This window comes from Bombus affinis, chromosome 1, assembly GCF_024516045.1.
Source record: "Bombus affinis isolate iyBomAffi1 chromosome 1, iyBomAffi1.2, whole genome shotgun sequence".
NCBI classification, from domain to species: Eukaryota; Metazoa; Arthropoda; class Insecta; order Hymenoptera; family Apidae; genus Bombus; species Bombus affinis.
The window spans coordinates 545,318-562,375 of record NC_066344.1 but is presented as its reverse complement, the minus strand read 5'-3'; the positions used below and the strand labels follow the sequence as shown (position 1 = coordinate 562,375).

At 38.9% G+C, this 17,058-nt stretch overlaps 3 protein-coding genes across 6 annotated transcripts; all 3 read left to right on the top strand.

The window, feature by feature from the left end:
- The first annotated feature begins 532 nt into the window (after window positions 1–532).
- LOC126918946 (uncharacterized) lies at window positions 533–1,702 on the top strand. The gene is made up of 2 exons (XM_050727552.1): window positions 533–750; window positions 853–1,702. Exons 1-2 carry the CDS (start codon window positions 734–736, stop codon window positions 1,190–1,192), a joined length of 357 nt encoding a protein of 118 aa, XP_050583509.1. The 5' UTR covers window positions 533–733; the 3' UTR covers window positions 1,193–1,702.
- A 174-nt stretch (window positions 1,703–1,876) lies between these two features.
- On the top strand, window positions 1,877–10,012 carry LOC126918945 (zinc finger protein 384-like). The gene is made up of 3 exons (XM_050727536.1): window positions 1,877–3,008; window positions 6,296–6,783; window positions 6,931–10,012. The coding sequence occupies exons 2-3, from the start codon at window positions 6,314–6,316 to the stop codon at window positions 8,246–8,248; spliced, it is 1,788 nt and encodes a 595-aa protein (XP_050583493.1). The 5' UTR covers window positions 1,877–3,008; window positions 6,296–6,313; the 3' UTR covers window positions 8,249–10,012.
- Window positions 10,013–10,337: 325 nt separating this feature from the next.
- LOC126918814 (zinc finger and BTB domain-containing protein 49-like) lies at window positions 10,338–14,417 on the top strand. Of its 4 annotated transcripts, none has more exons than XM_050727241.1 (4): window positions 10,338–10,731; window positions 11,847–12,194; window positions 12,277–13,126; window positions 13,215–14,417. In XM_050727241.1, the coding sequence occupies exons 2-4, from the start codon at window positions 11,868–11,870 to the stop codon at window positions 13,319–13,321; spliced, it is 1,284 nt and encodes a 427-aa protein (XP_050583198.1). In that variant the 5' UTR covers window positions 10,338–10,731; window positions 11,847–11,867; the 3' UTR covers window positions 13,322–14,417. The 4 variants fall into 4 exon arrangements, with proteins under 4 accessions (XP_050583198.1, XP_050583213.1, XP_050583190.1 ...); XM_050727256.1 differs by lacking the exon at window positions 10,338–10,731 and adding an exon at window positions 10,776–11,443 and having other exon boundaries at window positions 12,325–13,126; XM_050727233.1 differs by lacking the exon at window positions 10,338–10,731 and adding an exon at window positions 10,779–11,443.
- Window positions 14,418–17,058: the final 2,641 nt, after the last annotated feature.

The following is a 17,058-nucleotide window of genomic DNA, read 5'->3' as shown; positions in this document are numbered from 1 at the left end:
CGTGGGTCGTAAGTCACGAAATTCTGGCAATACCAATTAGAAATTGTAGGTAATAGACTTAAGATACCAGGATCCTAATAGTCATCCTCTATGGGAAAAACGAATCACAACTATGTGTAATATCTGAATATAAGATATTCTTACTTGTTGCAATAAAAAAATCTTCTGCGCATTTTTTATTTTTGCGCTATATATTCCCTTCTTTATCGCTCAACTTATAGATTCTCGTGATTAATGCATTTTAAATAAAAAAAATAGCAATATCGAAGCTTCCAAATTATTTAAAATATGAATTAAGATGGTTCATCTTTTTTGCTATTAGATAGTATATCTAACATTTTTCATACAGACAAATATATTGTATATTATAGTATAAAAAAATGTATAGTTATCTTAATATAAAATAATATAAAATTCTCATACCTATTTTATTTATCTTTCTCGATCGTTTCATTTTTATCTAAGGTTTAAAACATTTTGCTTAAAAACATGTCACTTACGCACTCTAGCATCTGGAGGTTGAACTATAAAGCAATAAGAATATCGGAGTATACTGCTGATTTGTATAATCAAGCTTTGTTTTTTTTCACAAACGTATATGACTTACACGTAAGCTCAACAATATACGACGTTAATTGTTTCGACGAAGAAAAGTTACAAATATCATAATATGCAGTGGTTAAGAATATATTTGTATTAAAATCTTCTGCTAAAAGTTTAGATTAATTCAAGGATGACTCGGGCTAACAGGTTAGTTTTTGTTGATGCATGTGTGTAATGACACTCTACCATTTAACATATATAAATGATTGGATATCATTCTGCTAATTCATCTTTGCTTCTGATATTTAGAAAAAGGGGTCGTGATGCAGAAGAAGAATATAGTGAATTTATGCCATTAAGTAAAAGAATAAATAATCTTCATATTAATGGTTTATCGGGCATGCATGAAAATGTTACTGAAAATATGGATACAGACTGCTGCAGCAGAAACTTTATGCCATCGCCAAATTATTCAGAACTTTCTCAAGGATCACCGCTGTACGACGGATGCAGTTCTAGCCAAAGTAGTTACATAGCAGAATATAAACCAGATCTGGACGCAACTGAAAATCCATTTTATTACGAAAGTAACAAGCTGCTATTTTCCTTGTATATGGAACGTGTTCAGAGAGCATCTGATTCATTTTGATATCGCTATTTTCAAATTATAATTCCTAATCATTAAGCATTTCTTGCATATCATTTTCTTCATTCCTTTTCAATGTATTTTTACTCGAATTTGAATTTTCTTAAATCGAATCAATGGAAATCTTGAAAAATTTAAGGTCCAAAACATTGTAAACAACAATCTATTATTTATTATCAAAATATTATCTCCATATAATACACTTGTATATATCAAAAGAGTATTTAAAATTTTTTGTCAAGCGACAGCTCGCTTGGAAAAACGTAGAATTAAAATTTGCATAATTATGATTAACGAATTTAGAATTTGAATGATCTGTATTTCATTATTATTATAATATAATATAGCAATAGCGATTGAATTAAATTGATGTTTCTATATGAATGACGTATCGTTGATCAATTGTATTTTTCTTATAAATATATACTAGATCGTAAAGTATTTTGAGATTGTGAAAGTATGAAATAGCATATTTGTAATAAAAATATCTATAAAAGAAAAAAGAAAAAGACATTAGGCTTTTAATTTATTTTTATTATGTACCTATATCGTGTTACCAGTACATATATATATACCAGTATGTGTGTGTGTGTGTGTGTGTGTGTGTATACACATACATATATATATTTTTACGTTTATTTATTTACAATAAAGGGTCAGATGATCGAATAGTTGTATCAGAAAAGAATTTCCTCTCTGGCTATATCAAGTGATTCGTATAACGCGCGCAATAATATAGAAATATGGCGGCCATCGAAGTATCTTCGTAATATCGATTCTCGACCTAACCTCACTTCAGTCTCCGCTAGGTGCGCACAGAGTTAGTGTCGCTTTGTAGTGGTAGAGGAAACGAAGTAACTGAGAGCAAGACAGAGCGACGGACAGGTGTTTTTTGCGCTGTTAAAAATTCCTTTTTCGAAAGTTCGGTACTCTTATAAAATTATAAAGATCATCTGTAATATCTGTAAATAGAACGGTACTATTACGAGTTGACTTGTTTAATCTAGAAGCGCGCACGCGCCGCTTTCCCCTCGCTCTCACAATATACTCCGCGCGTAACCGCCGCCATAGTTGATATTTCTCCGATAGAATATTAATAGCAGCAGTAAGTTTTCGCGGTTAAACGTATTTTTATTTACTTGACTGAGGAAAACAAGAATGCGTTCGACGAGGGCGGTGAGACGAGGTCATTCAAGATAAAGCCTGGGATCCGTAGGAAGAAGGAGGGTGTCTACTTTCACAGCTCGTGGTTTTTAGGAGAGTGGCCTGGCATCACGGCGCTTCGAGTTAACGTGTGGCCACTGTCGGGTGGCTATGTACCGTTAGCTCGAATTCATTCCCCGTTGGCCGGCCCAAGACCCACGCTTACCTACCGACCGGGGGCCATACTCGATCGAGCTCGACTGTCGTATACCCGGAAATGAGTGCGCGTCGCGGCTTGTGCCGTTAACGCAGGAAGACTGCCAGTAGTGCGCGAATTTATCACGAGTCACGACTCGTCACGATCATCTTGAAAGACCCACGTACAATTTCGACGTACGTCTCTCTTTTTCTCTCTTTCTGTCTCTTTCTCTCTTTCTCTCTCGTATGACGTGTGCACCGTAAGCAAAGTAGCCGTGGCTAGCCAAGAGAGCCGTGGCACAGCGGCGAATGTATACGTAGAAATGAGAAAGTTGCTGCCGCCACGGTGAAGATTGAGAACGACGCAGGCGAGCCAGCCAGGCGGACGGTCTCTGTACTACGCGAAGCTTCCGACGCGGCGACAGTAGTAGCAGTACAACGTTTGGAGTGCACAAGGGAGAGGCACAGCTGCTTGTGGGTGAGTAGGACACGCATTTTCCTCGTGGATGATGATCGTCTTGTTGTACCCGGGTAACTCGCGTGCACCTATATACGTGTGTCTCCGTACGGTAAACTAAAGGTACGAGTTGGAGGAATCTGCGGACGGATGCCGCCCCACGAATCTTTACGCGTTTTACTCCTAATGCGAAACGTGCACGAGAAACCGCGAAACGGTGGCCACAGAGCACCCACCCCAAGACACTAAAATCGTCGCGGGGCCCTCGTCGTGGCTCACGGCTTGGCTCGAGCTGGCTTTGGTGGGGTGGTTGGAGGTGCGGACAGTGGTTGAGAGGCTGGTGGGGTTGGAAATTGCGTGGTGGTGGGTGCCCACCGAGGTCTCGGAGGCCCCTCCGTGGCATCTCGCTGCCTCTAACCCGTCGAGGTGGGGGTGTAAACAACAGCCCTGCCTGTGCCTCTGTTGGCTCTACTCTGTCCTCCGTTTCGCCTCTGCCCTGCTCTCGCCTCTGCCAACTCGCCCGATCTTTTTCCTACTTCCTCTCCACGTAACGTCTCCCGATGCGCGATCGAAAGAGCACTGAAGGGAGGGAGAGACGCAGGGCGAAAGGGAGAAGAGAGGGAATAACCATCGAGAGAACAAAGCATCGGGCTTCGCGGACCTGTGCTATTTTCTCGCGTCACCGTGTACTCAATTCCATCATGGCCGATGTATCACCGAATCTGCTGACGTGGTAACCTTGTCCATCAGTTTACCTAACAGCCGCGGCGCCGTCTATACGCGCGCGCGCGCACTTGCCTTCGATGTTTACACAACTGCGATGTTGCCTTAACTACACCCGTTCAACATTAGATGTAGAGTACCCATCCTAATCTCTATCGTATACAGCGTATCTCTCTGTCTGTCTGTCTGTCTCTCTCTCTCTCTCTCTCTCTCTCTCTCTCTGTGTCTCTCTCTCTCTCTCTCTCTCTCTCTCTCTCTCTCTTCTCTCTCTATTACAGTTTTAACCTATCTTATTACTTGTGTCCGAAATTTACGTATTTTCCTTAGCCTGGGTGCTAGTAAGAAAACATATCTGATTGCACAATGCCCGAGTGCCGTTCCATTCAACGTACGCTGCCCCCGATATCATACGAGACACTAGAATTCCTCTAGAAACCGCGAATACTCAGACATGCTCTCTTCGATACGTGTACGCGAGGGAGACGGTTATGTAGTGTGAGAGAGATATGTTGAACCTTAAGAGAATCGGCGCCATTACGACATGCGCGTCTTGCAAAAGCGTCCAACAACGGTACGTCGACGAGGCTGACCGGTCAGTCGCACACGCCATTCCGTGAAAGTCGAAAAACGCATCCCGCGGTGCGTCCTGTTTATGCGTGTGTGTTCACGTTTACGGTAGTTTCTTCTTGTTTCTCTAACTAAGCCGTGCAACCACCCGCAACGACTTGCTGGCACGAAATAATCGTCCATTCGACACGGCACCCTCCTCGGGTACGTCGAAAGGAGGAGAGGTGTACGGGTAACCTAACCTCTTCTCTCTCTTTCTCTATCCCTCACCCGTTTTCTACTACTCCTTCCCTACCCACCGGGTGGATCAAGGGCGAGAGTCATCGGTGTGTCCCACTTCGTCTGCCGCGATGTCTGCTTCGTATGTTCTCTCCCGATATTTCGCGTTCCCCTCCCCGGGGAGTTCCCGGTATGTCGAGGATCGTCTCCCTTCTTTCTTGACATACCCCTACCCTTTCGAGCTTGCGGCACACGCTTACGCACCTACACACCGATCTATCCGTTCCTTCCCGTCCTATTCTCGCGATATTCCGTGTGTTAGTACGAGAAAGAGAGTGAGTCTCGGGCTCTATTTCGCGGTGGGTTCCCGTTTTCCCACCTATGGGTTCCCCCCTACCCTCTGTCGAGTGCTCCTAACCCCTACCCCCGTGGGGGCACCATCATGGTGGAGTGGGGTGCAATCCTGGGCCACTTCGACGACTATCCTCCCTGCTCCCGGATCCCTTTGAGGTGGGGAAGGGGGTGAAGTGGGGGATCTTTCACCCCACCCCCACATACCAACACATGGTCAAGAGGTTCGAAGTTAAGACTACGACGGTAGGAGGTAGCGCGGGACACTCTCGACGTTTAACTTCTCACCACTTTCGCGGTTAAATGCTTCGGGTGCTGTTACCAAATGCACCGCGTTTCAAACGCAGGGAGAACAAGGGTAGCGGTGGTAACGGTGGTGTGAAAGCCCGATCCAAATTGCTAAACACTGTATCTTTAGAGCAAATAGATTGGCTGTTTACCTTCGTCCGATGCATGCTATTCCACTCGACCTTGATCTTGATTTATTACGATACGAACATTACGAACGAATAGGGAAACGTGCACATACATTGCGCGGGGAGGCGGTTTCATTTTTTCTTTTTTTTTTCTTTTTTCTTTTTCTTTTTTTTTTTTGTAATCGTTGTACTACTGTAGGAACACATATAGCGCGGAACTTTTTAACAGCGGGTCGTGTACAAGTTCTCCAACCACCTGTAGCTAATATCGAGTACGGGATACGAACATAGAAAATGGAATACAATAGAATTAATAGTATTGACACCAAACGATGGATAAAATTAAATGAGAAATAAAATATCTTTAGATTCGATATTTACGATATATGACAGACGATGTTCAGATTAATTGGTTTTTATGCATGTTTATTGACTTGCAATTTGTTTTTCGTATTTAGCAACATGATCGATGTACAGACATGATGTATTTACTTTACTTCGGAATATGTCTGCTGAAGGAACGTTACGGGATTAGAGAATATCTGTGAATTCTATGAAAACACGGAATATGTTTTGAAACAGTTTCAAGTATCGAAGGTCGATGAACTTCGACAGCAATACTCATGCGTCAAAGTGAGTGTAGTTGTGTAATATGATATATAAATACGTATCTGTTATCAAGTGTTTGATACTCTGTTTGTTTCGTAACGCGCAAATACGTTTCATTTAAGCAAAGAAACGATAATTTAACGGAACACGTATATTTTCAACTTTATAAGACGTTATAGCGATTTAATATGATTTTTTATATGTTTATAGAATTTAATAATTAGCAAACAAGTAACATAATATCTTCAGTTTTGACAATATTCATAGTTTTTAATTATTATTTACATTTTGACTGCTTTATTCGGTATAAAAATTTGCATAGCTGAAAAAAGTATTGTATTTCGTTTCAGACGTTCAATAACCGATCAATTTCATGCTCATTATTTGTATCCTAATGCTAACTACGTTCTGTTTGGTTTTCAGATTTAATTATCGTGAAAGATGAATTTCACGCCCTTCCCCGGGTTTACAACAGGCTCGCTACCGACGGGCACAGTTCATCAGTTTGCAACCGCTAAATTCGCGCAAAACCTACCCACTGGTGGTCAGGTGGTTGGCGTTTTATCCGGTGGCGAAGGTGGGGTTCATTATCTGAGGCCGGTTGATCCGAACGGGTTCGCGGTGGCTCAAGGGGGTAACAATCAACAGCAGCAAATTATCACGCTGCCAATTACCGTACCTGGAAAAGATGGCACGCAACAGCAGCAAACCGTCCAAATCCAGGTGGTCAATCCCAGCGTTTCGCAAAGTGGAAACAGCGGTGATCAGCCCAAATATCATTTGGCTCCAATATCTTTGGGACAGTTCCCCCAAGGTGCTGCAACAGTTCTTACCGTTGCATATAGTCAACAAGGCGCAGATGGGGTACAAATTCAAGTTCAACCACAAAACACCGTGGCTACGACGCAAACGTAAGAACCATAGTTTCACTTAAATTACTTCTAGCACATTTTACATAGGATTGTTTATAATAAATGTATCCTATTTTCCATTTTTTAAAATTGTATGTTTATATCCGTGTTAATTGTTTATATTCTAACATATTGTCCTTATTTTAGGTCTGATCAAACAACCCAAAGTACATCTACAGCAGTCACCACTACATCCCAACAAACCATTCAACAGACAGTGCAGCTACCAGGAGCACCTGAAGGATTAACCGTCGTCGCACAGATTCCACAAGATTTAATTTTACGCGAAGGTATGGAAGAGTCGAAGGAAGATGTGAAGGAAGGTACGACACCGGTCGCTCTCATTAAGAGAGGTAACATTAAGAATCAAGGGAATCAAAGCGGAGAGGAATATATTACATCTATGCCTGCGAGTTGGCAAAGTTTGGCAACCCCAGGGTCTACTGTGGCTGATTATCTCTCTAGATTGCCTGCTAGTACCTTGCCTCTTAGTTTGCAGCACTTTTTGAAGTTTTCGGCAGAAACGATAAAGAGAGAAGCCACTATCGAGTCGAGTCCTCTAGGAGCCGATGGATTAGACGCATCTGGAAGCACTGCATCCGGTGAACAAGCAGTACAGATTACCGTAGCAAGCGGTGAAACTGCTATTATTCCCGATGTCGTCGAGGAACAAGAATCTGGTACAAAACCTAAGAGAAAAAAGAAGTATAAGAAAAAGCCACCAAAGCCAAAAAAGCCGAAACCAGGTCAAGTGAGCATAGTTACTGCTCTTGATGGAACAACGCTGTTCTGTTGTCCTCAATGTAACATGGCTTATCCTGAAAAGGAACTCTTGGAACAGCATCTTATCGGGCATAAAATAGAAAGAAGGTTTATTTGTGACATATGTGGTGCAGGTTTGAAACGTAAAGAACATTTAGAACGGCACAAATTGGGTCATAATCCGGATAGACCTTTTATTTGTTCAGTTTGTATGAAAGGCTTCAAACGAAAAGAGCACTTGAATCTTCATTTTGTTATACATTCTGGACAGAAAACAGAGGTTTGTACTGAATGCGGTAAAGCATTCTATCGCAAAGATCACTTGAGAAAACATGCCAGATCCCATTTGGCAAAACGTATCAAAGAAGATCCTTCGAATATTGCTGATACTTCCCAAAATTCGCAACAGCAAACGGATCAACAACAACAGGCGGAACAATTGCAACAGCAAGCAGACCAATTACAGCAACAATCTTCGGTATCTGAGTTGCAGCAGATTCAAATACAAGTAGGTCAAGGATCTCAGGCACAGATTCATCAGATAGCTGTTAGTGAACAGTCTACGGTTGTTCTTCCAACTGCTGCGGAAACTGGTGCAATGGCTATGCTCCATCATCAACAACAACAACAACAACAGCAGCAACAGCAGCAGCAGCAACAACAGCAGCAGCAGCCACAGCAACAGCAGCAACAGCAGCATTAGCAGCAGCATACCGCCCCGAGTCAGCCTGGGCGGTTCTTCCGATTTAATCATCAACAAGCTAGAGGTCGTGCAAGGCAAGGTGTTCTTGCCGATTGAATTCTATAATCTCATAGTCAAATTGGTATTGTGTTAAAAAAAATTCGTTGATGGTGGTTATCGTTGCCTAGTAGTGGTGTTACAAAATTGAGACATTCGCTGTATCTTTAAATAAAGATACTTTTACTGACGAGCCATCGCATTTCGAAGTTTGTGCACCATCAGCTTCTTAAGGAAGTTGTAGGCCAGATTAATCTATGATTATAATTACACTGCTGAGCTGACTGACAAACGAAGTTCATACGTATGATTTTTCATTTTTGCGTACACGTTATAGCGTACGTGTAGAAAAAAAAAAAAAAAAAAGAAAAAATATTATAAAAGACGAGTTAATTTGCTCGTTTAATTCAAAATGTTTTTGTCGCTAATCCAGTTCCATGACGCAAGTTAGAATTAAATAAAGAAGTTTATATATACATATATTATATATATATATAAATATATAAATATGAAAATATATTTTTGAAAGCGCGAACTGGATTCGTCACACAGAATGCAATCGAGTTTCCGGCTAAAGTTAATTTCTTTTTCGGTTTTTTTTTTTTTTTCATAATAAATATAAGATGAGAAAAATACGTAATGCGTAAGAAACTAAACTAAAACAATACACAAGGCAGGGCTGTAAATACAACCAATTTACTGTTCACAAAAAGGGAAAAAACTGTCGTGCAGATATAAAATGAATCCATTTATTTATTCCACTTGTTCTTTATGTAATTATAAAGACATGAAACAAGAGTGTATCGTAAAAATCGTTGGACGATGATTAACATTTAAAAGAAAAATACGTTTTGAGATATAAATTGTAAAGTTTTATATTTGTATCTGCATCTACACATCGATTAGCTAATGTTTGCTTTCATGAAAATAGGTACATTTTTTACTTTATCAATATAAATCAATCTAAGATAAATACATTTATTGTTATAAAAATTTCAAAATAACTAAATGTAAGTACACCTGTTATTTTTTGAATTAATTTAAGATTATCACAAAATAAGGGTGGCTACTTAAAATCGTGTATTTAAATTCAGCAAAAAGCAGTTTTACAGCCACTAATACATCTAGAGATTCTAAGCTAGTGTAATTTATTTTGTATAGTATTTAAATCATTTTATTTACTAAACTAATAATTTTTATGAGAAGACTTTTTAATTCTCTTCTTTCATTTGAATATACATATTCGAAAAAAAGATTTTGTATTATCATAAGATACACATTTCAGAGCTACAACAAATAATCGTTGGAAATGAACCATCATCCAATTTATTAATCAATCATGATACACTCTCAAGATCATTTAAGAAAAAGATGTATGTATGCAAAAAGAATAATTTTTATTGCAAGTATCATTATCAAAGGCAATGGGTATAACTGTACAAGAAATATAATTATTATTTTATTATCATATTATTATAGCTATTATCATAATCAGTATGGATAGTCTATAAGTCATTTTCATTGTTACTTACATAAATATTGGAGAAAATAGCTAAAATAAAACATTTAATATAAACAATTTTCTATTGATTAACCAATTATAAAAATTTTTGTATTATGGATTCGCGTACTTTTAATTCATCAACTACCGAGCATGAGATGTTAATATCTCATGTTAATATATCATGAGATGCATTTTAAATAAACAAACTATCAACCGATAATCTATATAGAGGTGGACAATTTATTAATCTTTGAAATCATTTGTATATTTGTGTTGATATTATTCTATTAATGGATGTAAGGATTATATATTTTTTTATGTTACTATATATATAAGTACACACACGCGCGCGCGCGTGCGCGCACACACACGCATATAATTTTAATTTTTATTAATTTTAATAAAATATTCGTTTACAAATAAATTATTCGTTACAACAATTTTCATACACATTAACTACAAATTCTTATATTATTAAATTTGATTTCACATTCTGCAATAATAGAGATTATTAATTAACTGTTAATTAGAAAAATATAACATATAAGACACAAGATATTCCTCGTCAAGTTTCGCTCCGTACTTTTCTCTTTCTGATTGGTGGTATTCCTCGACGACCGTGGAGTATATATCTCGAACTTGTTCCTACTCCCATGGACGGAGAGAAAGAGAGAGAAAATAATGGCAGGTCGCCGGGAGCAATTCGAAGTTAAAACCCCGATGGATTCGGGCATTTTCGCCGGCGCGGTTGCGAGGAGGGTCGGGAGAGAGAAAAAATAGTTAAGAGGCTGGCACAGTAGAGGGCGGACGGATGGGGTGGGGGCACCGACTTGAGGGACAGGTGTCAACGGCACACACATAGAGCGGGGGATCTTTTTTCGGAGATTCTCGGCTTCGTGAAAATTTTTGTACCAGGCGAGCGCAAGCTGCTAAGTACTAAATGGTAAGGTGGATTTTCTACTAAATTTTTTCGAATTAAGTTAGAGCTTAACGTTCGTGATGTTCCGTATTCGGTACGGCCATTTTCTGCTGAATTTCGTGCGAATTCGGCCCCCGCGTATCGACTAGGTGCCGAGAGGGGGAAGTCTCGGGGTCTCTCCCCTCACACTTCATCCCACTGCACGCATACTGTACCCATCCCTCTGCCACCAGATCATCCCCCCTGCGTCCTCCCCCGTTCTCCTTCATTCTTCCCGTCCTCTGATTCCCGTTCTCCGCGCCGCCGTCCCTCTACGGCCACCCTTCCCCCGCATCGCGACGATCCTCCGCCGCTTACAATATTCGTTTTTTAACGTCTTTTTCCGTCTTCTACCCTTTTCTATAATCAGTGTATATACTTCGTAATCCTTATTAAAAGAACGCGTGCAATATCCTAGTATATTCACCAGTGAAGATTTACGTGTTTTTTTTTTGTACAACAATCGTGCGGTTTAAGAAGGGAAACGCGACTGTTTCCCCTGTGTGTATTTCCTCGTGACAGAAGGCTGACGCAGCAGCGGCAGTGGCGGTGGCGTGCTGTGTTCTCTTGCTTCTTATGCTTGTGTCTCTCGTGTTGTAAAAATCTGCCCCTACGCTCGCTCTCACCTCTCGGAGACCCCCCTCCGAGGAAAGGATTCGATTCCACGGCGAAGAAACATGGGGAGAGGGACGTTGCTGTGAGTAAATACTCGGGCGTCGTTTAAGCTGGACGTACCAGATATCTTCGTTTCGGTGTGTCATGTACCCGCGAAACGTCTCTCCCGTTGTTATCGCCGATGTCGCCGACAACTTATTTTCCGCGTTTCTCCCCGAGTTTTTCCCACGGACGATGGCATAATTTTTGTTTAAGGCGGTTGCAATGTATTTCATAGGCACATATCACTGTCCAACGTCGACGAGTTGTTCAATGTTTATTAGTATGTTAACGATAACGCGACGTGATTGTAAATTTTGGAAAAATGTTGAAAGATGTTGGTCGACGGACGAACTGCTTCCGCGAAATCATCTTGTAACTCGTAGTATGTAAAGTGTCGATAAGTATCGTTTTATATCGGTTCTAATTCCTTTGCAATTTTTCAGGTATTTGATTGACGGTTTGCAATGAATTTCCCGCCGTTCGGAAGCCATTTTCCCGGTACTATTCCTAGTATTCATCAGTTCGCAACCGACGGCTCCGGCGGTGCGGGCGGACGTTACGCCAATCATTTTCCCAACCAGCCTCCGATTGGAGTGCCGGTTATGGGAAAGTACCGTCCTGAAAGCAACGGCGTGCAATCTGCTCAGTCACAAGTGATGATGAACAATAAAGCAAGCTATCCTAACAGCAATGTTCATCATTACCCAAACGTACCATATTCCCAAGCTCAACCAGTTCAACAGCGGCCCTCTAATTCGCCTGGAATGCCAGAAAAGCGTTCTTATCATCAGGTCAGCTACTTTGTCTTTCTGTATTGAAATTTAAAGCATAGAATAATATAGAAGTACTTAATAGAGAATTGAAACTTTTCAGCAAGCGACTGAAACTATAAATCAACAAGATGTTTGCAATCTCCTACAGGATAAAGATAAAAATAAAGAAAAGAAGGGAGACGAGCAACAGCGCAATGGAGAAACTACGACAAATGGTAGCCAACAAGATTATACGATGCATCAACATCATCAGCAGCATGCTCATACTCAAACTCCTGCAACTATGCCTGCTACGTGGCAGTCTTTGGCTACTCCTGGATCCACAGTGGCAGATTACCTCAGTCATTTACCAGCTAGTACTTTACCGTTAAGTTTACATCATTTCTTAAAATATTCTGCAGAAAGTATTAAGAAAGAATCAGAAATGGCACAAACCACTTCTGTAGCTGTAGCAACTACAACAACGCCTAACATAATGATGTCCCCGAATAATAAAAAGAAGAAAAAGAAGAAGGCTCCCAAGGAGAAAAAGCCACGTCCAAAACCTGGAGAAATTCGCTTAACGACGGCTCTAGATGGCTCTACATTGTACTGCTGTCCAGAATGTCATATGGCATATCCAGAACGTGAATTATTGGAACAACATCTTCTGGGACATACCTTAGAACGAAGATTCGTGTGCGATATTTGTGGGGCAGGCCTCAAAAGAAAGGATCATCTTACACGTCACAAACAGAGTCACAACCCCGAACGTCCATACGTTTGTACTGTTTGTTTAAAAGCTTTCAAAAGGAAAGAGCAATTGACATTACACTTTGTTATACATTCTGGCGAGAAACGACACGTATGCACAGAGTGTGGAAAAGGATTTTATCGTAAAGATCATTTAAGAAAGCATACCAGAAGCCACATTGCAAGAAGGGTAAAAGCTGAGCTCAGTCAAAACGCTGGTAAGGAGATAGAAATACTTTTTGTCTGTGTAATAATAAACATAAATAGACCATTTTTGTTACGGTAACGAGATTCTTTTGTCTCTAGGTACACAGCAAAATCAACAACAAAATAATGTTTCAAATATGCAGACAACAGCTGTTACAGCATCATCTGTTCTTTCTGGTGGACATCCGGGACCTCTCCTGTCCTGAGCCCCGCCACCAGGGAACTTCCAAGTTCCCCATCCTAATAATATTCTTCACTCGCATACTTCTCATCATTCGTTGCATCATCATCATTTGGCGGCCGTTAACGTGGCGCACCAATCGAGTGTCACGCCACTTGCTACATCCAGCCACTATCAAACGCACGACCTCAGTTTTTTGGGACACGTTAAAGATTTCTGAGAGCAGGGGAAGACCTCGATTAAGAGGTAACAAAACTGACAAATTGTACGAGTACTCTTAACCAGTGAGAGTTAATTCGACCGCTTTTCTTCGTTTCAACTTTAGTAAGTTTTCTACGATAACAAACAATTATCCGTGATTCTGCTGACTCTCTATGTCCTAGTACAATAATGCAAAAGCTGTGACAGTTGCATAAATTTTTCAACGGTATGCACAGTTTTTATCACCTGTATGTCAGGTATTGTTTTTGAGATATGTACGCATAGATCTTATCTTGAAAAAGTGTGCCATATGTGTATGTACATGATCAAAAAAGAAAAAAAAGAAAAAAATGAAGAGAGAGACATAGAGAGTGTTTCCATGCACACGGTAAAGAGACACCATAATTTTCTCTAGGAGCGTTAGATTAGAGCCTGATATAAAAGTCTTGCCATACTACTGTATGTATGAGAAACAAAACATATTTTTATGAAGGCTTGATGTAAAACACAAAGAAGCTACTTATTATCAAGCTAAGCTTATTATCAAGAGAGAGAAATATTATAAATCTTTTCCAAATAAGTTGAACCGAACGATACGATTTAGTTTATAAATTTATTTTCAATTAGTCAACCTAAAATCGTTGAACGCAAACAAAAGTTTAGAATTTGTGCGAACGAAGACATGTATATAAGGATGCAAACGAGTCATCCCACCGATTAATATGTAACGTCTTTCAATTTCTTAAGAAGCTGAAAAGTATGTTTCTTTTAATCATTGGCTCAATGATATTTTGATCGTATCTTGATGTAAAGTATTAAATATGTTTACAATCTTTTCGACGAAGTTAGAAAATATTTTATTTTTAGAGTCGAGTTATTTAATGTTTTAATGAAACATTGCAAAGCAGTAGCTAAAAGAACATGTGGCAATACTTTAGTCAGTAAAGGAACGAAAGAACATTATTTCGCTTTTGTTTTTATAAATTTATTTCGTATATATACAAAGTTGACAGTATTTTATATTTTACAATATATAATTCCAAATTTTTGCTTGTATGTATACATTTATACATAATTGCGTATATATACATATGTATGTATTTATATACACGTATATATTTTGCGATATCGCCGAGAATCGTACTATATCTCACTTTTTTTTATATACGTAAGTTCTTTAGGAGTTTACGTCGTTTTTTATATCGTTTTTTTACATTGTTTTTTATACATATTTTTTTCGTTAAATCCCTTTAACTTTCGTTGAATATTGATCGTGTTAGTGAACGTTTTTCGTTAGACTTCATGTACTTTTGATTTTCTTTGTTTATTATTATTATTATAATTTTTATACGTATATATTATAGTAAATATTCAAGTAATCGTCGTTAAAAAGAATGCTAGTTTTATAATCTTTTTTTATGTCTTATTTATCCGCATCGTGGAAATGAAATACCCTCGCGGACTGTGATCGTTTCGGACAAAACTGACATTTGTTCCAATTGTCTCACTTTGTCTGATATGTTTTTTTCAACCATTTCTTCCTCGTTTTAGTATTATTCAGTGTGCCATTTTCTTCGAACTCCCTACGCCGATACTTTCTTGCCACAGGCATTAATTCAGTCTACCAGATCGTCGACGCTATCCTTTCTTTTTTTCTTTTTCTTTTCATCTTTTTAATTCTTAAAAGTAGACGTCCTATATCCTTAAACATTACACGCAACAGCTGCTGAATACGTTTACGTTCTGATGTAAACCGTACGAGGAAAACAAAATGCAAGAATATAACGTATGAAAAAGGTAGTTAGGAATGTGATGCGCTATTATAAAAAGAAAAGAGAGAAAGGAAAGGGAAAATATTGAAAGCATCGTATTCGTTGGGAGGACGACGCGTTTCGGCGATCCATTACTGCTTACAAGAATGAACTATAAAGTATTTTGTAAAGAACCTAGGGTATGCAAATAGAATAGACGTACAAATTCATCGTTGATATATTTTTTAATTATTTCCTACGTTTGACCGTAAATATACATACAGTTATTTTCTAACGTTCACTTAAGTTTTGTTCCAGTAATCATAAATTTTTGGTCTTCTTCCAATTGATCATCACCGACTGTTTTGCATCGTATTTCTAGCAAAAGTCGTATATACGTTCTATAGCAGGTAATATGAAAAATTCAGGATTCGTCAGACCTCAAATATAAGAATGTACTAAAAATATTATATACAAATATATATGTGTGTGTGTATATATATATATATATATACTGAAAGTTATATATATATATATATATATATATTTATATATATATACATTTAAAAAAAGTATAAAAGAACGAGCTGTATTAAAATACTCCACCGCCATGTACTTGTAATCATGAAAAAAAGAGAAGAGAAGAAAGAGAACAGAGAGTACACTTTAGGTTATATGTTTTAGCGAGTAAGTTTGTATACAAGATGAAGAAAAAAAAAAAAATAAGATTACTACGATATGTAAGTGAAAGACGAGGAGAGAAGTATAAAAGATGCGTATGTCTGCATGTGTTGTATGCGTATACATGCACGCGCGCGCCGAATCGGAGAGAAAAATATGTCGGAACGTGTGTGCTTGTTGCGTGCGTTTTATGCGTGCATATAATAATCCGAAAAGTATAAGGGAAAGAGAGAAAGAGCCTGTGAAAGAATTAAACAAAAGGGAAGAGAGGGAAAAAAGAAAGAACGTTGACATGTGGGTAGTTATATATATAAAAGTATATAATATAATATAAAAATATATATAATGTGAGAGAGAGAGAGAGAGAGAGAGAGAGAGAGAGAGAGAGAGAGAGAGAAATTTTTCAGAAGTTCGACGTATGATTTTTTTTTTTGAGAGATTAAACAAATGAGAGGCTCAAGAAGCGGTCTATTTTCAAGGGTAGCCAAAAAGAAAAATGAATAAAAAAAAAGTGGAGAAAGAACCTGATATTTCCGCGCTCGACGAGGCGGACAGTTTGTCTTTGATATTTCAGAAAAACGACCACTTCGTCGAGGTATAATAGGCATAGTTGGTGTTCCTAGAGAAAAAAAAGATGAGAAAGAGAGAAAGGAAAGGGAGGAATAAGAATAGTTAACGCGTCTGTAAAAACGGAAGAGAAGAAAGAAAAATAAGAATTCTCCGGTGCCTTTGCATAGCGCTGGACTTTAACCGCACCTGCATACTTTTTCCACCTTATGAGTAAAAGTCCATGGATATGGCCTCGTGCATAGCTCTTTTTCGGGACACCCTGTGTATGCTCCTTTCCTCTTTCGTCCCCCGTTCGCAACTTTTTTGTCGTTTTCGTCGCCATCCGACACTCTTTTTGCGCCGTGAGCAAGCTAACAAAAAAGAGATGAACAAAAAGCGGTTCAACGGGCGATCGAGAGAGGAAGAAGATGAAATATTTTTTAATAATGTGAAAATGATTATCGAAAGAGAAGAAAAAGTAAGATGTGTGTTTTTTAGAAAAAAAGAAAAAAAAAAGAGGATCGAGAGACGAGAGTTGTTGACGAAAGGGGAGTGAATATAACGAAGAAACACGTTTTTT